The sequence below is a fragment of the Nicotiana sylvestris genome, chromosome 5, assembly GCF_000393655.2.
Source record: "Nicotiana sylvestris chromosome 5, ASM39365v2, whole genome shotgun sequence".
In the NCBI taxonomy this organism is placed as follows: Eukaryota; Viridiplantae; Streptophyta; class Magnoliopsida; order Solanales; family Solanaceae; genus Nicotiana; species Nicotiana sylvestris.
In genome coordinates, this window is record NC_091061.1 from 28931282 (window position 1) to 28958795 (window position 27514).

Consider the following 27514-nt stretch of genomic DNA (forward strand, 5'->3'; position numbering starts at 1 on the left):
TATTTACCACCACAACCAAGGCACCATTTCTCAGACTCCACAAGCTCCACCACCCAAACTAGTCCCATACCCTCCTCTACCATCCACCCCTATCTTTGTGGCACCTCCACCCACTACACTCTACTAATCTTCCAGTGAGCCTTTATTCCAGACCCAAGATAACCAATACTATCCCTCGGAGCCTACTTTCAAGGCCCCAGAACCTTACTCCTACACTACTCGTTTTGACCTACTTGTTAAAACTGAGAAACCACCTAAAAATCTAGAACATGAGGAGATGTTTAGAAAGGTTAGAAGCTTGGAATAGTCACTTAGAAACATGCAGGGATTGGGAGGCCAGGTGAGCGTGGCCTACAAAGATTTGTGTCTATTTTCTGATGTTCAGTTGCCGGTGGGATTTAAGATGCCAAAGTTTGATTTGTATGATGGGCACGGAGACTCGGTGGCCCACTTGAGGGGATTCTGTAGTAAAATGAGAGGAACCGGTAGGAAAGATGAGCTATTGATGGAATACTTTAGCCAGAGTTTGAGTGGCTCGGCATTGGAGTGGTACACTCGTCAGGATCACAACAGATGGTGTACCTGGGATGATTTGGCCCAAGCATTCTCCCGTCATTTCCAGTACAACATTGAGATTGTTCTAGATCGTTTGTCTTTGACTAATATTGAGAAGAAATATAGTGAAAGTTTCAGATAATATGGTTTTCGCTTGAGAGAACAAGCGGCAAGAGTCAACCCTCCGATGGAGGAGAGTGAAATGGTGGAGTACTTTCTGCAGGCTCTGGAGCCCACCTACTTTGGCCATCTGATATCGGCCATAGGCAAGTCGTTCAATGAGGTAGTAAAGATGGGTGGCATGGTGGAAGAAGGGCTTAAATCAAGCTAAATCATAAGCTACTCGACTATCAAAGCAACTACCCAAGCCATTCATAACGGTACTGGGGGAGTGATTGGAAATAAGAAGAAAGAAGATGTGGAAACAATTGATTTAGGATCATGGTTTGGACCCAGGGGCCCATCAAACCAATATACCCAGCCTCGACCCCATCACCGAACCTGCACCCAACCCCCATATAATCCACCCCAACACTACTTCCTATTACCAGACCCTCATATTTTTGTTCACCACTCCTAAACATATACTCAACCTCGTGCCTACGCACAATGGTGTGCCCCAGCCCCACAAAACACCTACCTAGCTCCACAAAATGCTTACCCACCCCCACAAGCCTACCAAACTCCGGAGGCACCCAACATCAACTAGAACCCACTACCAACTTATCAGGAGACAAACATGATTGAGATAGTACATAAGGAGGGGAGCCCAAGAAGCCTTCACTGACCGTCATGATGATTTAGTCTAGTGAGGTCAAGTCAGTCCAAAAACCAACGGTTGAAGGATCAGTGAACAAGTTGAGCATGACAAGCGGTGAACCATCTGTGGTAGCTAAGAAAGGATCCCCAAGTGATGTTATAGCAAAGCAAAAAAAGTCAAACGTGGTTGTGCCAGGAGTGGCCAACAAGCCTATCATAATTGTGGAGGGTGCCCGTACGGATCCTGTCATCATCAAGCCTGTAACCCAGTTACCGGTAATCAGCACCAAGGCCATCCCATAGAACTATGAACGGGTGATAGTGACCTATAAGGGAAAGGAAATGAAAGAAGAAGTTAATGAGGCCCATGGATTAACTCGTTTGGGGAGATGCTTTGCCCCGAAAGAGTTAAGGAAAGCTAAAACATCCAGAGATAACCCAGTTCTAGTGAAGAAAGCAGTGACTGAAGAAGAGGCGGAGGAGTTTCTGAGAAAAATAAAGGTACAAGATTATTCCATCGTGGAGCAGTTGAGAAAGACGCCTGCTCAAATTTCATTGTTGTCATTGTTAATCCACTTAGATGAGCATCATCGGGCCCTAATGAAATTTCTGAACGAGGCTCACGTTCCTGACAAAATTTTAGTGAACCATTTGGAAAAGATTGCCAACAAAATATTTGAGATGAACACGGTCACCTTCTATGATTATGAGTTACCTGTGGAAGGTACTGAACACAACAGAGCTCTTTATCTTACGGTAAAATGTGAAAATTCTGTGGTTACCAAGGTATTAGTTGACAATAGGTCTAATACAAACATCTGCCCACTCTCTACTATGAACAAGTTGAAAGTTGATGATGAGAGGATTCACAAAAACAACATATGCATCCGAGGTTTTGATGGTGGAGGAAAAGACTCGATCGGTGATATAGTGCTTGAGTTGACAATAGGACTGGTGGAATTCACCATGGAGTTCCAGGTGCTGGACGTGGCCGTCTTCTATAATTTTCTATTAGGTCGCCCTTGGATTCATGCCGCTAAAGCAGTCCCGTCCAGTCTGCACCAGATGGTCAAGTTCAAATGGGATAGGCAGGAGATCGTTGTGCATGGCTAAGATAATTTGTGTGCTCACAGTGATGCCTCTGTCCCATTCATTAAGGTTGAAGATTACAAATGGCCCTGGGTCTATCAGGTTTTTGAAACAGTGCCAGTCGAGAAAGTTTCAGAAGGGAAGTGTGTTCCAACTCGAAAGATAACTTCCACATCAGTCATTGTGGCCTTTGAAATGCTGAAAAATGGCTTCGCGCCCGGTAAAGGTCTGGGTGCACCTCTGCAGGGTATCATACAGCTAGTGTCCCTCCTTGAGAATTTAGGTACATTCGGTCTTGGATTCAAACCTACAACAGCAGATGTGAAAAGGGCTAAAAGGTTGAAACAAAAGGCGTGGGCACTTCCAAAGCCTGTTCCATGTCTCTCTAGGTCTTTTGTCAAACCCGGTGCCAGGAAACACCCAGTGACGACAGTTCCAAATTCTGTGGTTGACATTGATGAGAAGTTAATTGAAAGGTTCCAGAGGTTGTTTAATGATGTGAACATGGTGGAAGTTGGAGAAGGTCCTAGCAAAGCGGTCGTGCAGTTCGTCGGGCCGAATGCAAAGCTTAACAATTGGAAGGCTACTCCTCTCCCTACCAGGAATGAGTCTTGGTAGTTTGTTTTGTTTTCCTGTCTATCTGGGTCATTTTAGGGTTTTGACCTAGATTTTTATTTTTCGCTTGTTGATGTAAAAACCCTGTTATCCTTTATTTTCAATGAAATGCAATTTCCTTTTTCCATCATTCCTGATAGTTTTATTTTTTTCTTTTCTTCTTTGTACAGTTCTTTTTATGCTGGTTTCAATAACATGACATGCATAAGGAATCTTGGGCCCAGTCTTAAAAATCAATCTAATTTTGAAATAATAATCCAAGAAATAGAGTGTGACGATGAATCAGAATATGACGAGGATGAGGCCTTTGAAGAGATTAGTAAGGAATTAAGTCATTTTGAAGAAAAAACCAAGCCTCACCTGAATGATACAGAAGCAATCAATCTAGGGGATCCAAATAATGTCAGAGAGACCAAGATAAGTGTCCATCTTGAACCGCAAATCAGGGAAGAAATAATTAAAACACTGTTTGAGTATAAGGATATTTTTGCATGGTCATATGATGACATGCCAGGCTTGAGTACCGATTTGGTGGTCCATAAATTGCCAATGAACCCAACATTCCCGCCCGTCAAGCAGAAGTTGAGAAAATTCAAAACTAATGTGAGTGTGAAGATTAAAGAAGAGGTCACAAAGCAGCTTGATGCAAAGGTCATTCGGGTCACGCGGTATCCCATGTGGTTAGCCAATGTTATGCCTGTTCCAAAGAAAGATAGTAAGACCAGAGTGTGTGTTGATTACCGTGATCTCAACAAGGCAAGTCTAAAGGATGACTTCCCACTGCCAAATATCCACATTTTGATTAATAATTGTGCCAAGCATGAGATTGGGCCTTTTGTGGACTGCTATGTGGGGTATCGTCAAATTTTAATGGATGATAAAGATGCGGAGAAGATGGCATTCATCACGCCGTGGGGAATATATTGCTACCGAATCATGCCTTTTGGTTTGAAAAATGCTGAGGAAACTTACATGAGGGCAATGACAACCATATTCCATGACATGATACACAAGGAGATCGAGGTTTACGTAGATGATGTGATCATAAAGTCCAAGAAATAGTCTGACCACGTCAGAGATTTGGGAAAGTTTTTTCAAAGGCTCCGCAGGTACAATCTCAAACTCAATCCTGCAAAGTGCACATTTGGTGTTCCATCGGGGAAATTATTGGGATTCATAGTTAGTCGATGGAGAATTGAATTGGATCCGTCAAAGATCAAGTCTATCAAGGAATTGCCACCGCCAAAGAACAAGACCGAGGTGATGAGTTTGTTAGGGAGGCTAAACTATATCAGTAGGTTTATTGCTCAGCTCACGACAACTTGTGAGCCCATCTTTAAGCTGCTGAAGAAGGATGCGGCGGTCAAATGGACTGATGAGTGCCATGAAGCATTCGATAAGATAAAGGGGTACTTGTCAAACCCACCTGTGTTGGTGCTGCCGGAACCTGGAAGACCTTTGATTCTTTTTTTGACAGTCTTGGATAACTCATTTGGTTGCATGTTAGGTCAGCATGATATCACTGGCAGGAAAGAACATGCCATCTATTACCTCATCAAGAAATTCACATCTTATGAGGTTAAGTATACTCCCCTTGCGAGGACGTGCTGTGCCCTGACTTGGGTAGCACAGATGTTGAAGCATTATTTGTTATCCTACAATACTTACCTCATCTCTCGTCTGGATCCTTTGAAGTAAATCTTTCAGAAGCCCATGCCCACAGAAAGGCTCACAAAGTGGTAGATCTTGCTCACAGAGTTTGACATTGTATATGTGACTAGGACGGCGATAAAAGCCCAAGCTCTGGCCGATCATTTGGCCGAGAACACCGTGGATGAAGAATATGAACCTTTGAAGACTTATTTTCCTGATGAAGAGGTAATGCACATTGATGAGGTCGAGAAGGAGGAAAAGCCCGGTTGGAAACTCTTCTTTTATGGGACTACTAACATGAAAGGCATTGGGATAGGAGCTGTACTCATTTCTGAAATAGGACATCACTACCCTGTTACGGCTCAGCTTCGTTTCTATTGTACCAACAACATGGCTGAGTATGAGACATGCATTTTGGGTCTATGGCTACCTGTAGATATGAGAATCCAGGAAGTCTTGGTCTTGGCAGACTCGGACCTTCTGGTGCACCAGATTCAAGGAGAATGAGAGACGCGAGATTTAAAACTTATACCGTATTGACAATGTCTGCATGATCTTTGCCAATGGTTTCGATCTATAGAATTCAGGCATATTCCAAGGATCCATAATGAGGTTGCCGATGCCTTGGCTACCTTGGAGTTAATGTTGCACCATCCAGACAAAGCTTATGTTGACCCTCTGCATATTCAAGTTCATGATCGGCATGCCTACTACAATATGATAGAGGAGGAACTTGATGGTGAACCATGGTTCCATGATATCAGGGAGTACATCAGAATGGGGGTATATCCGGTACATGCCACAGGGGATCAAAAGATAACAATTCGTCGATTAGCAAGTGGATTTTTCTTCAGTGGGGGAGTTTTGTACAAAAGGACTCCAGATCTTGGATTGTTAAGATGCATAGATGCTAGACATGCATTGACTATCATGACTGAAGTACATTCCGGGTTTTGTGGGCTGCATATGAGTGGGTATGTTCTGGCAAAGAAGATTCTCTGAGAAGGTTATTATTGGCTCACCATGGAACGAGATTGTATCAGTTTTATGCGCAAATGTCATCAATACCAAGTAAACGGAGATTTGATTCATTCTCTACCATCTGAATTACACACAATGTCTGCACCATGGCCCTTTGTTTCTTGAGGTATGGATGTCATCAGACCGGTTGAGCCAACAACATCCATTGGGCACAGGTTCATTCTGGTAGCCATTGACTATTTCACTAAGTGGGTTGAAGCTAAAACTTTCAAATCTGTGACCAAGAAGGTATTGGTCGATTTTGTTCATTCAAATATCATTTATCGGTTCGGAATCCCAAAGGTCATTATCACAGATAATGGTGCCAATCTTAACAGCCATCTAATGAAAGAAGTGTGTCAACAGTTTAAGATTACGTATTGCAATTCCAACCCATACTGCCCCAAGGCGAATGGAGCAGTCGAGGCAGCCAACAAGAACAAAAAGAAGATACTTCGGAAAATGGTGCAAGGTTCTAGCCAATGGCATGAAAAGTTGCCCTTTGCATTATTGGGTTATCGCATTACTGTTCGCACTTCAGTAGGTGCAACTCCCTATTTGTTGGTATATGGCACAAAAGTAGTGATACCCACGGAGGTTGAAATTCCATCCCTTCAGATTGTTGCTGAAGCCGAAATTGATGATGCTGAGTGGGTCAAAACCCGTCTGGAGAAATTAAGTTTGATTGATGAGAAAAGATTGGCAGCAGTATGCCACGACCTGTTGTATCAAAAGAGAATGGAAAGAGCATACAACAAGAAGGTGCGTCCTCAGAAATTTGAAGTGGGTCAGCAAGTATTGAAACACATCATTCCAAATCATGCTGAAGCAAAAGGCTAATTTGCCCCAAATTGGTAGGGGTCGTTCATCATAACGAAAGTGTTGTCCAATGGTGCTTTGTATTTGACAGATAAAGAAGGCAAATGTGAAGACATGGCTATCAACTCTGATGCAGTCAAAAGATACAATGCATGATTTCTTTGGTTTAAATTGTATTTATTTGTACTTGACATGTTTCGAAGATTGGAATGACGACGATATTTTGTTCTGCTATCTAAACACTTTATCCTTTGTTACCCCTTTGTAATTTATTTATTTCCTTTCATACCCCTCTGTTGGAATCAGTAGCAAAGTTCGGAAGCACAAGCGCAAAGGGTGAGTAAATAAGAAAAAGAGAAATGAAAAGAGAAAAGAGAAGGAAAAGAGTGAAAAAATGAGAGAAAAGAAAAGAAAATAAAAGAAAAGGAAAAGAGAGAAAGAAAAGAAAAGAGAAAAATTACAACAACAAAGTAATTCATATGATATGAACTACGTTCGACCTGATTCCTTTTAAGGATACGTAGGCAGCCTCACGGTTCGGTCCCATCAAAATGAATCCAAAAAGTCCCCAAGCAAAGAAACTGGGGCAGAAAGTTGTGGTTGTTGTAAGAAATATGATTCCAAAAGTTGTAAATTTGAACCCATTCCAGTTTTTTTGAGCCCTTGTGATATCTTTTCTTTCTAACCATATCCAAAAGCCCACATTACGGTCTAAAGAAAGACCTTCCGACTAGTCTTCGAGAGATGCCGAGTCGAGCAAGTAGAGGTGACTCATATTAGGGGCAACACTCCGTTTTGAGCAAGAAAATGAAAAATGAGAGAGTCTTATTGGTGTGAGCACGTGATTTTTACCCTATATGAATTATTCCCATAAATTCAAACAAAAATAAATTTTTTCCATTGTTTGCAGTTTCGTGGATTTTTGTAGCATCTTTTGTTAAGTGCTTGCATTTGTCTGTGCACGTTTATTTTATTTAATTCATGAAAAATACAAAAATACATTGCATTTGCATTTAGGATTTAATCTTGCATTTTTAAATTAATTAGTAATTAAGTTGTATTACAAAAATAGAAAAATCACAAAAAATAACTCATTTTTGCACATAACGTCGAATTTTGTGGTTTTATTTTTTAATTTGGTAATTAATTAGTGGTGTTAAGTATTATTTTGAGTAATTAAACTAATTGTGTAGGATAATTAGGTTTAGGAATTGAGTCAGATTTTAATTTTTGGAAAATAAAGAAAAAAGAATTTCTGAAAATAAAAATTGAAAAAAAGGAAAATAGTTGAAGAAGATACGAATTTTGGGCTTTTTGTTTAATTTTTTCCCAAGCCCAATTAATTTATACACAATACCCAGTTGACCCAGCCCAAACCCGCTCGAAAAAACTGGTCCAATCCCACAAAATTCAAAACGACCCCGTTTCACTCATCTTCCATTTGGACCGTTGATCTCAATTGATCAAGTGGTCCAGAACTGAGCCCCCAGTCGTATAAAACTGTCCGAACTCTAATCCCCCCTCTCGTCTCATCTCTCAAACTCACCCTCTTCAGAGACTCACCAAAGAACCCTAGAAGCCGCCCTATTTTTTATTGCCTCAAGCCCGGCGGCGCCGGTCCCAAACCACCCCAAAACAACACCCCGTAACCCCCTTTTCCTCCTCATACCTAATCCACCATTGTTTTCCCTCGAATTTGCTCAGAGTTCCTCGAATCTTAGATCCGAATTCGAGCCCTAAAAGTTCAAAACCAATTCCTATCGAACCTGGTGGCATGCATAGACCCAAGCTTATTCTTTTTACATTTAGAAGGTTGATTCATGACAAAACTGATGTCGTTCGTTCTTTCTTGATAGAGAAAAAAGACTAGCAAGTTAGAATATAATGAGTAATTTCGAGTTTAATCGGTGAGTTTCATTTCATTTTGGTTCTGTTTTTGGTTTCATTTCACCTTTTGTTCTTCTTCTTTTCTTCTCTTTTTCCTTATTTGAAACTTGACCAATTTTCTGAGTGTGAGTGTTTTTCTGTTCGTTTGTTCCCTCTATTCCTTTTTCAAAACCGTAAAAAGCTTATTTTCTGATGTTTCTTGGCCTGTTGGGTTTTATCAATGTCATAGCTATGATTCTAATTTCCCCCTCTTTTATGTTAGTATCTTTAATTTAGTTAGGTTATTTTGATTTATTAATTTAATTAATTCCCTACCTGTCACACATCCTTTTTGCGCGCCCGCCCCGAAGGGTTAGTTGCGCGAGGGAGTTTTTCCATTTTAAGTGACAATATTCGAAATGAGATTATTTATTTAATTCAGAGTTGCCATTTGGCAAAGGTTTGGCTTTTGGTGTCCCAATTCACCGATTTATCTTGAATCCCAAATCGAGGAAATTTTCGACTTTCCAAATGAAGTCTGCGAACCAGAAATTCTAAGTAAGGAATTGTGTTGACCCGAGGGAAGGTGTTAGGCACCCCTGAATCCCGTGGTTCTAGCACAATCACTTAAATTGTTATAATGGCCAAATATCTAATTTTTTAATACATGTTATAGATTGTGTGCTTTTATTAGGTTTAAACCGCTTTTTGTTTTTTATGGAATTGCAACGTCGTAAAAATGCATTTCGAACCACGTCACAATCAATGCTCCCGTGGTTGTTAATACATTCCAACTCCGTTGAGATTTGGATTTGGGTCACATAAATGCGCACCCGAATTTAAGAAGGTAATTTAATTAAATCGCGCCTAAAGAATCTAACGCGTTATTATCTTTAGGGAAAGCAGTGAAGTTCACTAAATAGCCCATCCCGAGAAATCTAAATATTTATTACAACCAATTATTGAGGGCCCCGCAATTTGCATTTGTATTTGGCGAGGCTCGTCTCAGTTTTTTGAAAAGATAAACCTACAGTGACTACATTTTTCTATTATGTTTGTCTCTAAAAATGAAAGAAGAAAATATCGCTAATTAAATTACATGCTTGGCCAGCTCCGGCCCCTTATTAATTATCAGATTAATTATTTGCAAGACGGGGAATTATTTCATGCCTTATTATATGAGCGAACATGCTTTTAATTTAATTAAGGAAAATGCATACAAGATTGATAAAATGCTAAGCTCACGCTAATCGTTCTTCAAGTTGAACTTAAACTAACATATTTTGGGGTTACTATAATCAACTACTAGAGGACATTACTAACGGGATTCCAACATTGTCCTACAAACTGCCTAATGAAGTCCGATTTAATATAGTTCTCAAAAATAAAAAGAAAACTATATTACATTTGGCAGAATTAGAAGCAGTGCCTTATGTGTGTAAAATATGACTAGAGATGAAATTTGGCTATCGATATACTAACTAACTTGTGCATTCCACAAATTACATAGCTATACCATACACACAAACTAAACAATTATAGGTCCCATATTAGACAACTCAGTTTCAATTAAATACAAACTACCTAATGCGTTTTTCATTGAGTTATAAAACAAAAGACTGCACGGATCTACTAACATTTTTATGAAACTACAAATACGACATCAAACAATTAAAGTCCTTCGTATCTTTCATTTCATGCTCAACTTTACTGTTACATCAGTGTGTAATTCTAGTGTGTACCTGGATGTTGGACACAAGAAGAGAGAAGGGGTCAACAAGAGCAGTAGTAGCACACATACAACAACAATATGTTCGACAACACAGCAGAACTAGTAAAAAAACCCAGTAGTGACAGCAGCAGAAATCTCAGGGACAGATTAAAACCCAAAGAAGAACCCAGTAGCTTGAAGAGTAGTGCTTGAAAATCAACAGACAAACCAAGCTGCCAGATAAATCCCAACAGTACAAGAAGATCGCAGGGAGAAACAATAAAACAGTAGTTTCTGATTTTGAACTTTCGAGTAGAAAACAAACTGAAGTTCTTTGTTGTGAAACCTAGCTTTAAAACACTGAGATCCTGGAAAATTCTCTCGACTACCAGCTTATGTTTTTGCTTTTAGGCCCTGGAACCTTTTGTGTGTCCAGCTGCCTATATCTCTCCTTCCTCCCTCTTTTTTGGTTCTGACCCCCTCTTTTTCTGGTTTTAAAACTCCTGATCTCTCAAAATGTTATGTTAAAACTCTCTACTGTTTTCCCCACAGTTCCTCTTTTTGTTCTTTGAAGAAAAGAAGAACCCCCCTTTTATAGGCAGGCTGCCTATGGCTTAAAATAAACCCTAAAGGCTGTCATTTCCACTTAGGATTGTCTAGGCATGAGGTTTTCTTCTACTTTAATCTGCTGAAATTCAAAAATGCAGTGGATATCCTACTGTACAGCAGGTTCCACTACTATTCTCATGTGCATTTTTAGCCTTTTATTATTAAACTCATCTTACATCTGACTTCTCATCTGTAAAGATGTTAGCCAGGGTGTATTTGCACTATAGATTACTCTAATGGTTCAACCCATACTCGACTGGCAGCCCACTTTCCTAACTCTGAGATCTTCATTAAGAATTGCAGCTATAACCAATCCTTAGATGATTTTTGATTCAACTAACAAACAACAAATCAATTCTCAGCCGATTCCAACAATGCCTCAGTAAATAAAATTAAATAGCATGAGTCAGATTACTACCTTTCCAAACTGAAACTAATTGACGACATATATTGAATCGACTACGCAAATTACAACACACACAATCAATAGCAAATGATCAGAATCGAACAGTATTAACAGGTGGTTCAAGTTGTACTGTCAAAAACAAAGGATTGCCCTGGAAACTAATTAATCGACCAAACTCATTTCAATCGATTATATAGTTTGAACACATACCCTCGTCAATGAATAGATAAAAATTCGACCAAATAAAAGGTCCGGGCAAGGTGGACAGAATAGTCGACACAAAAATGAAAATAAATCAAACTGACATTTAAACACATAAACAAACATCAAAAGAAAACAACATAGAACTGACAAGGAAAAGAAATTACCTTAAGAAATTGAAATTTAGATGACCATGTCTCGGATTTTGAATCGAACCTCTTTTGGGGTTGAACGGACTTTAATCGAAGTGTTCTCAATTGAGAACACCTTGATTAAAGTCTATTAAAACCCCAACCCTTCGTTTAATTGGACAAAACCCCAGGTTCTGGATTTCTAGGGTTCTTGGGGGTTGATTTGGGGTCCGAGCTTTTCTGGTTAGATTCGGACCAAACCAAGCTTGGTTTGGTCACGAGGGAGGTCAAGGGGGTAAGTGGTATGGATTTGGGGTGGTTTGGCATAGGTTGGGGTTTGGCTTGAATCTTCAAATGAAGATTCGAGACGATGGGGGAAGATTCGAGACCAACAGTTTGCAGATCCGTGTCCAGGGGGTCGAGGTGCACTAGGGGTGTTAGTCTGGTGGCCACCACCATCGTTGCCACCGGGCTTATGGTGAGGTAAAGGAGGGGCGGAGCTAGGTTTCTTGAGGGTGTTTGGGAAGGAGACGATGATGGGGGAGGGGGGTCTGGCTTAGGGGGCGTGGGGGTAAGGGATTGGGTTTATATAGTTAGGGGGAAACTTAATCTAGACCGTTAGATCATCAATCAATGTCCTGGATTGATCAGCTTAAATGGAAACGACGTCGTATGGGTTAAGTGACACCGGTGGGTCTCTGGGTGAGACGGGTCGGGTTAAAACGTGGGTACGGAGATGTTATCTTGTCCGTTGATCATTTTGAGATCAACAGCCCATATCAAGCATGGTCAAAACGACGTCGTCTGGACGTCCCTGAGGTCAGCTGATCTGGACCGGGCAAGACAAATGCTTTGGGCCTGATTTGGGTCCAATTTGAATGGCCCATTTCCGATTTATTCCACTTTCAAACTCTTTTCTTTTTTTCTATTTTTAACTAAAAATACGAATTTACAAAAAATCCTAAAAAATAAATTATAAAAAATATAAAATTAAAATTATATTACAAGACATTAATTGAATTTTAGTAATAATTAACACACAATATCGTATAAAAATCAACCTTTAAACGATAGAATGACAATATTACCAACGATAATATTTTTTGTGATTTTTTATTCATTCAAAACCAAATACGATTTGATTAATTCCTAATAGTATAACGAGATCCTAAACTTACACGTGACATATATTTTTTGTATTTTTAATTGATAAAACTAAACAATCACAGACAAAACTACAAATAACTACCAAAATGCCATGCAAATTCTAAAAATTGTACAACAAGACAATTTGTTTTATTTTTCGATTTCTTTTGGAGTAATTGTCGTGTAAACAAAAATCACGTGCTCACAGCTGCCCCTCTTTGTTCGAAAACACGAAAGGTTTTCGTGCAAAGATGAAGTGAGCGGATACGAGCGATTTTTGTCTGTTTGACTATTCCGTGTGAAGCACATTTTGAAAGATTTGACCGAATCTTTGCTTCAAAGATTTCCTACATATCCTGGGCTAAACATGAATCAGGTCAATGTAGTTCGGGAAGTTTTGGTAGCTGGGAATACCATGGGATTGCAATGCTTGCTGTTACTGCTGTTGCTGTTGCCGCTACTGCTTATACCGACCTCCTTATTACAACCAAAGAAAATTGATACTGAACTAACTACTTATGCCTGCCAACCACTAGTTACAAGATTCCTATCTATAATTATTTTGCAACTTGATCTTGGGTCTTAGCTGATTCCGCTTGTAGACTTCGATCCGAATCTTGATGCTCGCAAGTTGTAGGCGCTTGTTTATTTCTGCAGTATTGAGTGAAACGGGATTGGCGGAGCTCGGGAATTTAATCAAATTTTGAGCAACCTGCACTTTGTTTGTTCCAATATTTGGGAACATCTTCTTTTTGTTCTTTTCTTCTTTTCTTTATTCTGGATTGAGACTCATCCCGTAGGTCGTCTCGATCCATGCGCCTCGAGGTCAGACCTACTGAGACAACAAAACAAACGAACGAAATTTTCTACCCCAGTTTCACTAGGAAAATTTCGTGAGTTAATTGCCATAAAAATCTATAGAATTGATGAGGGGATTGGAAACCTCAAGTCTAAAAGGCGCAACTCAGGAATTGGAGCCCTAATGTTGCAAAATGTTAAAACGCGCAACTCAGTGATTGGAGCCCTAATTTTGGCTAAAAAGGAAAACCGCTAGACTCAGGGATTGGAGCCCTAATGTCGGCTAAAGGAAAATCGCTCAACTCAGGGATTGGAGCCCTAATGTCGGCTAAAGGAAAGTTGCTCAACTCAGGGATTGGAGCCCTAATGTCGGCTAAAGGAAAAACGCTCAACTCAGGGATTGGAGCCCTAATGTCGGCTAAAGGAAAATTGCTCAACTCAGGTATTGGAGCCCTAATGTCGGCTAAAGGAAAAATGCTCAACTTAGGGATTGGAGCCCTAATGTCGGCTAAAGGAAAATTGCTCAACTCAGGGATTGGAGCCCTAATGTCGGCTAAAGAAAACTGCTCAACTCAGGGATTGGATCCCTAATGGTGGCTAAAGGAAAATCGCTCAACTCAGGGATTGGAGCCCTAATGTAGGCTAAAGAAAACTGCTCGACTCAGGGATTGGAGCCCTAATGTCGGCTAACAAGAAAAAACGCTCAACTCATGGATTGGAGCCCTAATGTCGGCTAACAGGAAAAAATGCTCAACTCAGGTATTGAAGCCCTAATGTCGGCTAAAGAAAAATTTGCTCAACTCAGGGATTGGAGCACTAATGTTGGCAACAGGTGAAGGATTGATTTTGGGGATTCTAAACTAACCCTTTTTTTTGGAATTTTCTTCTTATTTCTCTTTTCGTTTTTTTATTATATATTTTTATATTATTTTTGTTTAGTAAATATGCAGGAAAGAATTGGAAGGAAACTTCCCTCTTGGGTTGATTCCTTGCTGCAAAGCTGTTTCTTGCACTTGTGCATTTCTTTTCCTTTTGGGCAGCGCCTGCTTCTTGCACGGTTGCTTTGGATCGCACCTGTTTCAATTTTCCAAACAAAGAACAATTGTCAGTTTGAAAATGGTGGTTGGTTCGGTAGCTTTGATTGCTTGGTCCCGGCCTCATTTCCATTTGAGAAACTCCGCCATTGATTGGATGCAACAGGCGACCCCCATTTCAAACTGATCAGACTCGCATTTCCGGATTTTGTGATGATTCGCCCGTGTAAGGCCTTGGTTCTTCCATCCCATCCTGCTTGGGGATTTTTACTGAGGCAGACTCAGTGGGGATTTTTTACCGGGGCAAACTCGTTGGGGATTTTTACAAGGGGAGACTCGCTGGGGATTTTTTTTGTGTGTCTTTACTTTGAAAGCAATCAACATCATGATCAGTCGGGATTGGACTGACGCACCACTGAAGCAGGGTATTTTCTTCACTTCTTACTAAACGAAGCTCCGTGAAACCGGTCCTGCCACCTTTTCTTTCCACCACATTTTGGAATTTAGGGTTAAAATTCAAGGGATTCAAGGAAGGGTAAACAAAGAGCGGAGAAGCGAATTTAAAAGAGAAGCGTCCCTTTCGGGACAAGAAAGACTTATCTGAGGCACATGCTGACTTTAAATTGACATGACATGCTTCTTGGACTGGATGCCCGACCCTCATGAACTTGCATTTCCTCATGAACCGAAACGGATCTATGTTTCCGAACCAGGGAACCTTGCCAGAACTTTCTGAGGTAGAATCCTCTTTTCGACCGACAACGCCCTTGGCGGGTTTTCGCCAGTCGACCTCTCTCATTTCTTTTCTCACTGTCGCCTGATAGCACTCTTTGCGAGTTTTTACTAAACAAGCTCTCTCATTTTCGATTTCTCTACTCACGCCGCCTTATGGTGCCCGAAGGTTTTCACCGACAAGACTCTCTCATTTTATTTCTCTCAAATTTAGAATGCATCGGCTTCCAATCATGATATTTCTTGGTTTTCCCCCGCGTTTGGTGACTGATCCGAAGGACTTGTACTTGTTTTTTTTGGTGAAAGAATTGTGGATGAAATTACAAACTACGGAACCATTTGGTGGGCCTCAGTTTCAACTTCAGGGAAAATTGGATTTTATTTTTGGTGTGACTGAACCCTAGAGAGAGGCTGCCTACGTATCCTTTCGGAATCAAGTCAGATGTAGTTCAGGCATTTTCAATTGTTTTTTTTTCCGATTAAGGTAGCCAAAGAAATGTAACCGGCTTAAAGGGCTTGTAGAGAGAGTTGATAGTGTTTGGGTAGTGGGAATAAAACCTTCATCATCTCAAATGTGCCAAGACATCACCGAAGTAAACTCCGACATAGTACCTTTTGACTGCATCCGCATTCACCGCTGTCTCAGGATCATTTCCTTCAATATCACCCAGATACAACGCTCCTCTTGGAAGTATCTTCCTGATGATGTATGAGCCTTTCCAATTAGGAGCAAATTTTCCTTTCACTTCTTGGTGATGTGGCAGAATGCGCCTCAATACCAGTTGCCCTACTTCAAAATTCCTGGGTCGCACTTTTTTGTTGTAAGCACGGGCCATTCTTTGTTGGTACAACTGCCCGTGACAAACCGCGACCATTCGTTTCTCATCAATCAAAGTCAACTGCTCCAATCGAGTCTTAACCCACTCGCTATCTTCAATTTCTGCTTCAACAATGGTTCGGAGCGAAGGAATTTCTACCTCTGCCAGTATCACAACCTTGGTCTCGTAAACCAACAAGTATGGGGTTGCCCCTATTGATGTGCGTACTATAGTGCGATATCCCAGCAAGGCGAAAGGTAACTGTTCATGCCATTGTCAGGAACTCTGGATCGTCTTCCTCAAAATCTTCTTGATGTTCTTGTTTGCTGCTTCAACAGCGCCATTGGCCTTGGGCCGATAAGGAGTGGAGTTCCTATGCGTTATTTTGAACTGTTCGCATACATCCTCCATCAAGTGACTATTCAGGTTTGCCGCGTTATCTGTGATGATAGTTGCAGGAATACCGAAACGACATATAAGATTTGAATGTACAAAATCCACCACGGCCTTCTTAGTGACTGATTTGAGAGTCACGGCTTCGACCCATTTTGTGAAGTAGTCGATAGCGACCAATAGGAATCTGTGCCCATTTGAAGCTTTTGGCTCAATCGGACTAGTGACGTCCATACCCCAAACGACAAAAGGCCACGACGCCGACATATGATGTAGTTCTATGGGAGGTGCATGAATCAAATCACCGTGCACCTGACACTGATGACACTTCTGAACGAAACTAAAACAATCTTTTTCCATGGTTATCCAGTAATAACCCGCTCGAAGGATTTTCTTTGCTAAAACATACCCGTTCATGTGGGGCCCGCATACTCCCGCGTGTACCTCATGCATGATTCTTCCTACCTCCTCGGTGTCAACACATCTTAACAAGTTGAGGTCCGGGGTTCTTTTATACAATACCTTGCCGCTCAAAAAGAAACCACCCGCATGCCGCCTAATAGTCCTCTTTTGATCTCCAGTAGCATGTTCGGGGTATTTTTGTATCTTCAAGAACCTCTTGATATCATGGTACCATGGCTGGATACATGGTCCTGCCTCGATTACATTACAGTAACCGTGTCTTTCCCTGATTTGGATTTCCAAGGGATCGATGTGGGCGTTTCCTGGGTAAGGTAACATTGAAGCTAAGGTGGCAAGTGCATCCGCTAGTTCATTGTGACAACGCGGGATATACCTGAACTCTATTGATTTGAATCGCTTGCCGAGATCCTCCACGTGCTGTCGGTAAGGAATAAGCTTGACATCTCGAGTTTCCCATTCACCTTGGGCTTGCCGGATAATCAGGTCAGAATCCCCTATAATCAACAAATCTTCAATATCCTGATCGATCGCCATATGAATGCCCATGATGCAGGCTTCATATTCAGCTGTATTATTCGTGCAAAAGAAACGAAGCCTAGCTGTAGCAGGATAGTGCTGACCAGTGGGTGAGATCAAGATTGCCCCAATTCCTACACCTTTGGCGTTTACGACCCCATCAAAGAACATCTTCCAGACATGAGCATTTTCCGAGACTACTTCTATGGTGTTTATTTCTTCATCTGGAAAATAAGTACTCAATGGTTGGTATTCCTCATCAACCGGGTTCTCGGCCAAATGATCCGCTAATGCCTGGGCTTTCATTGCCGTGCGAGTGACATAGACTATGTCGAATTCAATAAGCAAGATTTGCCACTTGGCTAGTCTGCCAGTAGGCATTGGTTTCTGGAATATGTACTTCAACGGATCCAACCTGATTATGAGGTAAGTAGTATGGGCTTGGAGATAATGTCTCAATTTTTGAGCGACCCACGTCAAATCACAACACGTTCTTTCCAACAAAGTGTACTTGGCCTCATAGCTGGTGAATTTCTTGCTTAAGTAATAGATCGCCTGCTCTTTCTTTTCGGTTATGTCATGTTGACCGATGACACAACCGAAAGAATTTTCCAAGACTGTCAGATACTAGAACAGGGGTCTCTCTGGCTCTGGCGGGACCAAAACTGGAGGATTTGAAAGATATTCTTTGATCTTGTCAAAAGCCTCTTGACACTCAGCCGTCCATTTGATTGCTTCATCCTTCCTCAATAGCTTGAATATGGGCTCACATGTTCTAGTTAGCTGGGCGATGAATCGACTGATATAGTTTAACCTACCCAATAGACTCATCACGTCTTTCTTTGTTCTTGGAGGGGGTAGATCTCGGATAGATTTTATCTTTGTTGGATCTAACTCGATACCTCTCCTTCTTACTATGAAACCCAAAAGTTTGCCCAATGGGACTCCGAAGGCGCATTTATCCGGATTCAACTTCAGGTCGTACTTTCTCAGCCTCTTGAAGAATTTCTTCAAGTCTTGGACATGATCGACCTGAGTCCTGGACTTGACTATCACGTCGTCTACATACACCTCTATCTCTTGATGCATCATATCATGAAAAATGGCAGTCATGGCTCTCATGTAAGTTGCCCCGGCATTCTTCAAACCGAATGGCATAACCCGATAACAGTAAGTACCCCAAGGTGTAGTGAAGGCGGTTTTTTGGCATCTTCTTCATCCATCAACACCTGATGATATCCAACGTAACAATCTACGAAAGACTGTATCTCATGTATGGCACAATTATCAATAAGGATGTGGATGTTGGGCAATGTGAAATTGTCTTTGGGACTCGCCCTATTCAAATCTCGATAATCCACACATGCCCGAGTCTTCCCGTCTTTTTTCGGTACTAGAACTACATTCGCCAACCACGTAGTGTACTGGACTACCCGGATTACTCCTGTTTTCAACTGCTTGGTGATTTCTCCTTTGATCTTATCCTTGACATCAGTCTTGAACTTTCTCTGCTTCTATTGAACTGGAGGACAATCAGGGTAAATTGGCAATTTATGCACCATTAGATCAATACCTAATCCTGGCATGTCATCGTATGACCAAGCAAACACATCTTTAAATTCAAAAAGGAGTTGAATTATCGCGTCTCACGTTTTCTCGTCTGTGTGAATGCTTATTTTGATCTCTCGGATTTCTTCAGGAGTTCCCAAATTAACCGGTTCAGTGTCATTCAAATTCGGCTTAGGTTTATTCTCAAAGTGTTCCAATTCTCGATTTATTTCCCTAAAAGCCTCTTCTTCGTCATATTCCGGTTCTTGGTTCATTATTTCACAATTAAACAGCTCGTTGGGATCTGGGCGTGAAGTCCGCAAGCATGTCATATTATTTAAATGCACATTATTATAACTGAAAGGAAAAGATAAAGGAAAAATAGCAAAAATCATAATAATGGAAAAAATGAGGAAATACTGATTTTATTCCTTGGAATTGGGAAGATAATAAGGTTTATAATTCAGGAATTCAAAACAGGAAACTAAAGAAAAGCATCCGAGTTACATCCAGGGATAACTCGTGATGCAGGAAAGGTGGCAGGACAGGTCTACCCGGACTCCTGCCTAGTTGGGAATGGCGTGGCCTCCCAATTCTGAAGCTTAGAATTTGGCCCCACATATAGCATCTCAATGGTGCTTATGCCTTCTCCCAGTTGAACCATGTGAGTTTCGTAGAGTATTCCTTTCATTGCCCCACATATTTCTTCGATCTTTTCGGCCGTAAAAGCCTCGTCGTCTTCTTCTTTAATGTATTTTGGTCCGACGAAAGTCTCGTATAAATGTGGCAATGGTCGAGGCAACTTCCAACCCTCATTTTTCCTCTACTTCGCCCAATCCTCATCTTTTTGAGTGGGTTGGAAACCTATTCCAAAGAGTCTCTTAGTGGAAGGTAAGGTGATGTGTTCCGTTATTCCTTGCAGCGTTCGTCCAAGCCCTTTCCCTGGTCTGAATCCATGTCGGATCATTTCTTTAGCCACCATGATTGAGGCGTTGGACAGGAAAGGTTGGGGGAAAGGTTTTCCTTCTTCATACTACTCTGCCAACACAACTTCGAAAGCCTGATAAACTGTGTGCTCACTCCCTTCCCCTGCTTCAAGATATGGGATGGATGGGTCCCGATAAATAGATTGTTCGTCTTCTCCGTATACCACAATTTTCCGATATTCATATTCAAACTTCACCATTTGGTGGAGAGTGGAAGGTACAACCCCTGCCGCATGAATCCAAGGTCTTCCGAGGAGAAAATTGTAAGACGTATCCATATCAAGTACCTGGAAAGTTATTTCGAACTCCACCGGTCCTATAATCAATACCAAGTCTATTTCCCCGAGGGTGTCCCTCTTGATGCCATCAAAATCCCTTACGCAGACATTATTGGGGCGAATTCTTCCGATCCCAATTTCCATTATCTGCAGCGTGGAGAGCGGACAAATGTCAACACCCGAACCTCCATCCAACATTACTGGCTTGACGTAGTAGTCTTCGCACTTGACTGTTAGATGTAAAGCCTTGTTGTGAGCCGCTCCCTCCGAAGGTAAATCGTTCTTGCTAAAAGAAACTTGATTAATCGCGAAGAACCTTTCCGTCATTCTCTCCAGTTGTTCAACTAAAGTCTCAGCCGGTATATACGCTTCGTTCTGGGTTTTGAGCAAGATCTTCTGATGTTCAGCCGACCTCATTAGCAAAGATATCATAGACACTTGCTCAGGGCACTTGCGTAACTGATCCACCATTTCGTAGTCAGGCATTTTCATCTTTTGGAAGAAAACTTCCGCTTCTTCAACGCTTACAGGCTTCTTGGGTGGGAAGCGCTTCCGTGTGGCATTGTTTAACTCTAGAGTGTCTGAATATTTTCTAACAAAAGTATTCTCCGGAAGTTCCCCCGTGACTTCTCTGCCTTTGTACGTAACCAATGTTCTTTGATAGTTCCACGATACTGTGGACAGGTCTGTCATTGGCTTCTGTGGTACGCGTCCGATAACCACTGGCTCATTCAGCCGAGGTGGTTTAATCGTTCCCTGGACCACATAGGCCCCTTTCGATACGTACATTGGTTTTTCCCTTTGACTTCGAATCTCTGCGGCTTCTCTGATCGGCCTCGTGGAATATAAAGAACTTCATTCTTCGCAGGCACCATCGTCACTGTCTTTGTCTCAGCCTTCTCTTCGAGCTCAACTTTGACAGTACTAGTCTTCTTTTCCCCTTTCTCTAGCTTCGGGGCTGCTTTAGGCTTTTTCCCTGCATCGACGATGGCAATTATAACTTTTAGGGCAGGATAAAACTCTTTGTCCTCACAAATCATCCCATTCAACGGCCCGTTATTGTGAGCGGGCAACGAATTGTCGGTCACATTTGGGTCCTCCTCGTCCCTCAGTACTATCTTTCCCTGCTCTATTAAGTTCTCAACCACCCTTCTTAAAGTCCAACAATCATTGGTATCATGCCCTTCTGCTCCCGAATGATAAGCACACCTGACACCGGCTTTGTAAGCAGGTGATGCTAGATTGTGCCTTGTCTGAGGGACTGGTTACAGGAAACCCATCTGGACTAGCTTTGGGAATAAGGTAGAATACGGTTCACCAATGGGTGTGAAAGTCCGTCTTCTGGGTGGTTCTTGAGGGCGGAAGTTATTTTGAGGTGGTTGTGGATTATAGTGGTTTTGGTAAGGAGGCTGATTTCTGGGAGGTGGAGCTTGGCCTCAATTGGCTTGTTGCAGTGGCTGGACATAAGGCTGGGTATTCATGACCATGTAGGGTTGAGGAGCATAGGTCACATTTTGGTGGGGGTAGTAATGTTGTGGGGTTCTTTCTGGAAAACGGGGCCTGGGATTACGATATTCTCTTGCTTCTGATGCCGCCATGGGCGTCTCTTCCTTTTTCTTCCCTCTTGCCATTCCTCCGGACCCGCTTTGGACGGCTTGGGAGGTTGCCCTTATGGCTGCCTGACTCAAGATTCTACCCATTTTCAAACCATTCTCCACCATCTCCCAGATCTTAATCGCTTCCGCGAAAGGCTTTCCCATGGCTGACATCATGTTTTGGAAGTAATCTGATTCTTGAGCCTGGAGGAAAGTAGTGACCATTTCTATTTCATCCATGGGAGGTTTTACCCTTGATGCTTGCTCGCGCCATTTAATAGCATATTCTCTGAAGCTTTCCGAGGGTTTCTTCTTCAAGTTTGACAAAGAATTCCTATCCGGTGCGATGTCAATATTATACTAAAATTGTCTTACAAAATCTCTGGCGAGATCATCCCAAATATGCCATCGAGATATGTCCTGATCCATATACCATTCTGAGGCTATTCCTACCAAGCTTTCTCCGAAGTATGCCATCAACAATTCTTCTTTGCCGCCAGCTCCACGCAATTGGTTGCAATACTTTTTGAGATGAGCAATGGGGTCACCGTGCCCGTCATACTATTCAAACTTTGGTGTTTTGAACCCTGACGGCAAGTATACATGTGGGAACATACACAGATCTGTATAGGAAACACTCTTCTGCCCGCTTAAACCTTGCATATTTTTCAAACTCTGCTCGAGGCTCCTCATTCTTTTTGCCATCTCATCTTGTTCAAAAGCTTTGGGATTTTGGTCTTGCCCAGGCATAAACTCGTATTGAGGTTATTGAGGATGAGTGCTGGTGGTAAACCGAGTTGGTTCTAGTGAGAAGGATGGTGCTTGAAATGTGAATGAGGACGAGTTAAAATTCGGCCTGTGTGTAGCGGGTTGTACCATGATTGGACAGGGCGGTGCAGTGAATGTGCTTGTAGCTACATCCGTTGTTGACATCCGGGGATAAGAATCAGAGGGTGATCCAGCAGAGTGGGCTGAAATGGCCGGGTACCCGAATGGGGTAGTTGGATAACTTATGGGGACGTTGGAAGTCCCACTTGTCCTAGAGAACAACTCGGGGAATCCAGGGATTACACTCGGTGGCTCTTTTCCGTTGTTCCAGTCATCCAACATTTCCAACATGCGAAGCCGCAAGATTCTGTTTTCTTCAGCAGTTGCTGACTTTGGAAGTTGGGATGGCCGAGATTGAACTATCCTCGGAGACACGAATTGTCGGCAAAGGAATTTCTGAAGACATCTCTATACTTCCCTTTGATCTCGTGAAGTAAGTGTGAATACTTCCTCTCGACTTAGTGACGGGCAACTGAACACTTCCTTTCGACCTCGTAAAGTACGAATGCGAGGCTAGACCTCCACCAAACCAAACCACATTTTCTAAAAACTTGAACTTAGCAGCAAGCAAATGGTTAGTTTGAAACAAATAACGGACAGGTAATCTCACGTTGGGGCGTGATGCACCTATACAGTTAAGTGAATTTCTACATGTTTGCATCAATGACATGCGTCATTCCGGCTTCTTTTTAGGCTCCCCTTTATTTATTATATATATATATATATATATATTATTATTATTATTATTTTCATTATTTGTAGTTAAAATGTGACCGGATCCGATGAGGATTGCCTACGTATCACGATGTCGCGTGAATCAGATCATTACGTAGTTCAAAGCAAACGACTATAGAAAGAAGCATTTTTTATTACTGAAACAATCTATTACAAACTAACATTTTTTGAAATGGGGAAAATGATAGACTTGAAATAAATACAAACTCAACAACTACTGATACACCCTAATGCGAAAAAAACAGACAGAAGATGCTAAGATGGAAACTATAGACTCGTCCTATAAATACATCAAAGTTTCAAGAATTGGCGCCCGCTGGGCATCGTTCGGCCTCGCCGCGGTCTTAGGTGTGAGGTCCCTTTCAAGTTGTTCCAGCTCATACATGGTCTGCTTGACATAAATCATCACTGCCGAGAAAAAGGTAATGTTGGTCATGTCTTCACATCGTAGACACCTCCTGATGATGGCATGGGCAATGGTCTTAATCTTATCCCTGGTTCGCCTCTTTTCTTGAGTAGGTGCTCTATTTGATCATTACGGGCTGTCAAAATCCAAGAATCCTGGAGATATTGATTTTGCCACTGCTGAATTTCTACTTCCATTTGGGCTAGTTGCTTGTGGCAACGTCTATTTTCAGCTTCAAAGGTTCGGGCTTGCTCAGCTGCTCTGTCCTCAAGAGTGACCACCTTTTTCTTCAAATTGGCAATGGTTTGCTCGTGATCCCTGTCACACCTCCTTTTTACATACCCGCGAGGGTACAAGGGAGTTTTTCCAATTAAAGGACAATCGAAACGAGATTTGTTTATTTATTTCAGAGTCGCCACTTGGGAGATTTAGGGTGTCCCAAGTCACCAATTTTAATCCCGAATCGAGGAAAAGAATGACTCCATATTACAGTCTGCGCACCAGAAATCCGGATAAGGAATTCTGTTAACCCGGGAGAAGGTGTTAGGCATTCCCGAGTTCCGTGGTTCTAGCACGGTCGCTCAACTGTTATATTCGGCTTGATTATCTGATTTTATACAAATATGAACTTATGTGCAAATTTTATCTTTTAACCGCTTTATTATTATTGTTTTTAAAAGAAATATGAACATCGCTTAAAACACGTCTTTGGACTGCGTTACATGAAATGCACCCACAATCCGGAACACGTTTTATTTGATGTTTTGGGATTTGGATTCGGGTCACATGAAATGCACACCCAGGCTTAAGAAAGTAAAATATTAAACACGCGCCTAAAGAGACTATCGCGTTATTATTTTGGGGAAGACCGTGAAATTCGCTAAACGGTCCTTCCGAATTCTAATTAAACCATACATTTTGTGAGGGCCCCGCAATCTATACGTTTTATTTGGCGAGGCTCGTCTCATTTTTATTTTTAAAGGATAAACCTACAATGACTATATTTTCTATTAAGTTCGTCTCTAAAATAAAAGAAAATCTCTTAATTATTTACATGCTGAAAAACGTAACTTATTAGTTATTAGTTTACGGCTAATGCGAATGGAAAATTGCGATCGAGTTTGTACAAAGAAAAACTGCTTTCATTTTATATTCTGTTATTCAATAATACTAGAACATGAGATTGACCATAATATCAAAACAGATTAATTATTCTCCGATTAATTTAAACTAACATTATTAGATGAAGAAAGTATACATATGCAACCTCATTATTCATTAATCATTCAACTACATCTTTATACGAAGAAAGAAAAATTATATTCAACCACAAATCTAAACAGGAGGAATTCAACAGATTCTATTACTCAAGAAGGCTGAGACATGAGATTGACGCACAATAATATCAAAACAGATTATTCTTAGGCGAAGTATTCAGACGTATTCAACCTTATTCATTGGACGGACATACGTACGAAGTTCAGTTAATTATTTCTTACATGCTTGACATTAAAAAAAACGGGACAAATGAAACCGACCCTGTCTAACTCAAACGGTATTACCATGTGTTTAGCTATACTATTTTTTCTTTTGCTATAATCCAAATTGCCTAATATGCCTTCGAAATACCCATTACCTACTGGTGAATTAAGATGACACAAATGTGATCACTGCATTTATTTTAACAGACCTTATGTGAAACCCTTGTTGGCCGAGTATAACTAATCTTCTTTTCTGATTTACATACAACGACAGGTTACAGTCCAAACTCAATAAGGCTAAAAATTGTTTTGTTACATAGTTTGAAAGCCAAACTTTACATGTTGAACATATAAGTATTCTAAATTACAAACAATAGAAAAGTGGTAACTATGCTAGTGTTTAGACTGCAATACTTCTCATGCTCTTATTCAACTCCAAACTTCACCATTTACATCAATGAATTTAGAATGGGTACCTGGATGTTTGAACAATAAGAAGGAGATGAAGAAAAGTATCAGCAACAAGCAACCAAACAGCAAGCAACACAACAACAATAACCAGCCACAGTGATGAAGCTCACAAGTGGTCGAGCACCAAACAAACCAAACCCAGGAAACAGAGTAGTAAAATGCAGCCGAGAAAACCAGAATGTTCAATGCAGTGGTAGTAGAAATTCAATAACCACAAAAGCTCAGCAAACAACCAACAGCAATCAGCAAAGACAACTTGACCAACTTGAACTCTTACACAGTTTTCAGATGATACTTATTCACAGTATTCTGAAATTTCTTTCTGTTTTTTTTCTCTGAAGACTAAAAGTCCAGCCCCTTTTAAGTTCTGAAACAGCTTATTTATAAGCCAACAACCCAGTGCAGTCAAGCTGCCTGGATCCTGCCAATTGCAATCTGCCCATACCCCTTAGCTTCCCATGCCTAGAGGCATTTTTCTTGGTAAACTTAATCAGCCCCCCATGCTTTGTCCTATTGCTCTAATCAAGAGTTATGGGTTTAAGGTATTCATTTAATTCTCATGCTCTTGTGTTTTGTTCCCCATTAATAGTATTTTAATTGACACTTGACAGCTTCTTTAATCCTGAACACTTAGTCAGTTTCTTCCCCCCAAACAAAACTATCCCACAGACCCTTGATCATTGCTGTTTGGCCCCACCCTTTCATTCTATTATATCTGTCAGTCTACTAGTTCGAATTCCCCCTCCCACAGCTAACAAACCAACCTACAATCAGTCCAACACAAGCATTTAACAAAACCAGCCAGTAAGAGTAAGGTCGTTTGTTATTTGATGCTGTGAAACTAACAACAACATGTGTCGAGTCGACTTTGCGAGTTATAATGTATACTAACTAATCGCTGATCGACTGAACTCAAAACAGAACAAATGAGTGATTCAGGCATTTTTCCGAACAACGATGGAACTTTACGACACTTAATTATTTGACGACGTTACTCAAGTCGACTATACGAACTAATATGCGTAACAATTAATCGACAAACAACACAGACTAAACAAGGCACCAATTTATTTCAACACTCGGGGCATTTAACACAGAGTTTATGAAACTTAACTGGTCGACAACATCAGTCGAAGCGAACAAACATCTTATAACACTCATTTAACATTTAAGAAAAGAAATCTACCAAACAAAAAGGGTCTTTTGAAGATGGGGAGAACTGACAGAAAATAATCAAAAGATTCAGAACAAATATACGAACATATGCACAAACAAAAGGAAAGAAAAGAAGATTACACCGGGAACTTACCTCAACACGAAACAGGTTTGGTTTTTTAGGGTTCTTGAACTCAGATTTGGGATTCGACAAGTTCTGCTTGCATTTGACCGGAACCAAAGCTGATTAAGGCCTTAGGGATGTTAGGGGAGTGACTAGGGTGAATATGGGGTGGTTTGGTGTAGATCTAGGTTTGGTCTCGGATCTTCGAATGAAGATTCGAGACGTTCGGGGAAGATTCGAGGTAAGCTGAGTGTGGATTTGGAGAGGGGGGTCATGGTGGTTCAGGGGTGTTAGACTCATGGCCAACGACACCGTTGCCGCCGGCTTTCAGGCGAAGGGGTGGGGTGGCGGCTAGGGTTTGGGTGTTAGGGTTGGTCAGGGAGACGATGAAGCCGGGGGGGGGGGTGTTTTGGATAGGGGGCGGGGTACCCAAGTTGGGCTTTATATATGATTTTGAGGTTTAGATCCTGGCCGTCGGATCATGAGAGATCAAGGGCCAGGATCTACTCATTGAAGAGAGACGACGTCGTTCGGGGGCTGATGGTGGGTTGAGACCGGGTAGGGGATTGGATCGGGTCAAATTTGACGGGCCTAAGGGAAGGCCTGGATCCGT

The 27514-nt window shown here is 41.4% G+C and overlaps 1 protein-coding gene across 1 annotated transcript; it reads left to right on the plus strand.

Moving 5' to 3' along the window:
- Window positions 1-3567: 3567 nt before the first annotated feature.
- LOC138868436 (uncharacterized) lies at window positions 3568-5673 on the plus strand. Its single transcript, XM_070145990.1, has 4 exons — window positions 3568-4041; window positions 4526-4596; window positions 4800-5089; window positions 5252-5673. The coding sequence occupies exons 1-4, from the start codon at window positions 3568-3570 to the stop codon at window positions 5671-5673; spliced, it is 1257 nt and encodes a 418-aa protein (XP_070002091.1).
- The last annotated feature ends 21841 nt before the right edge of the window (window positions 5674-27514 follow it).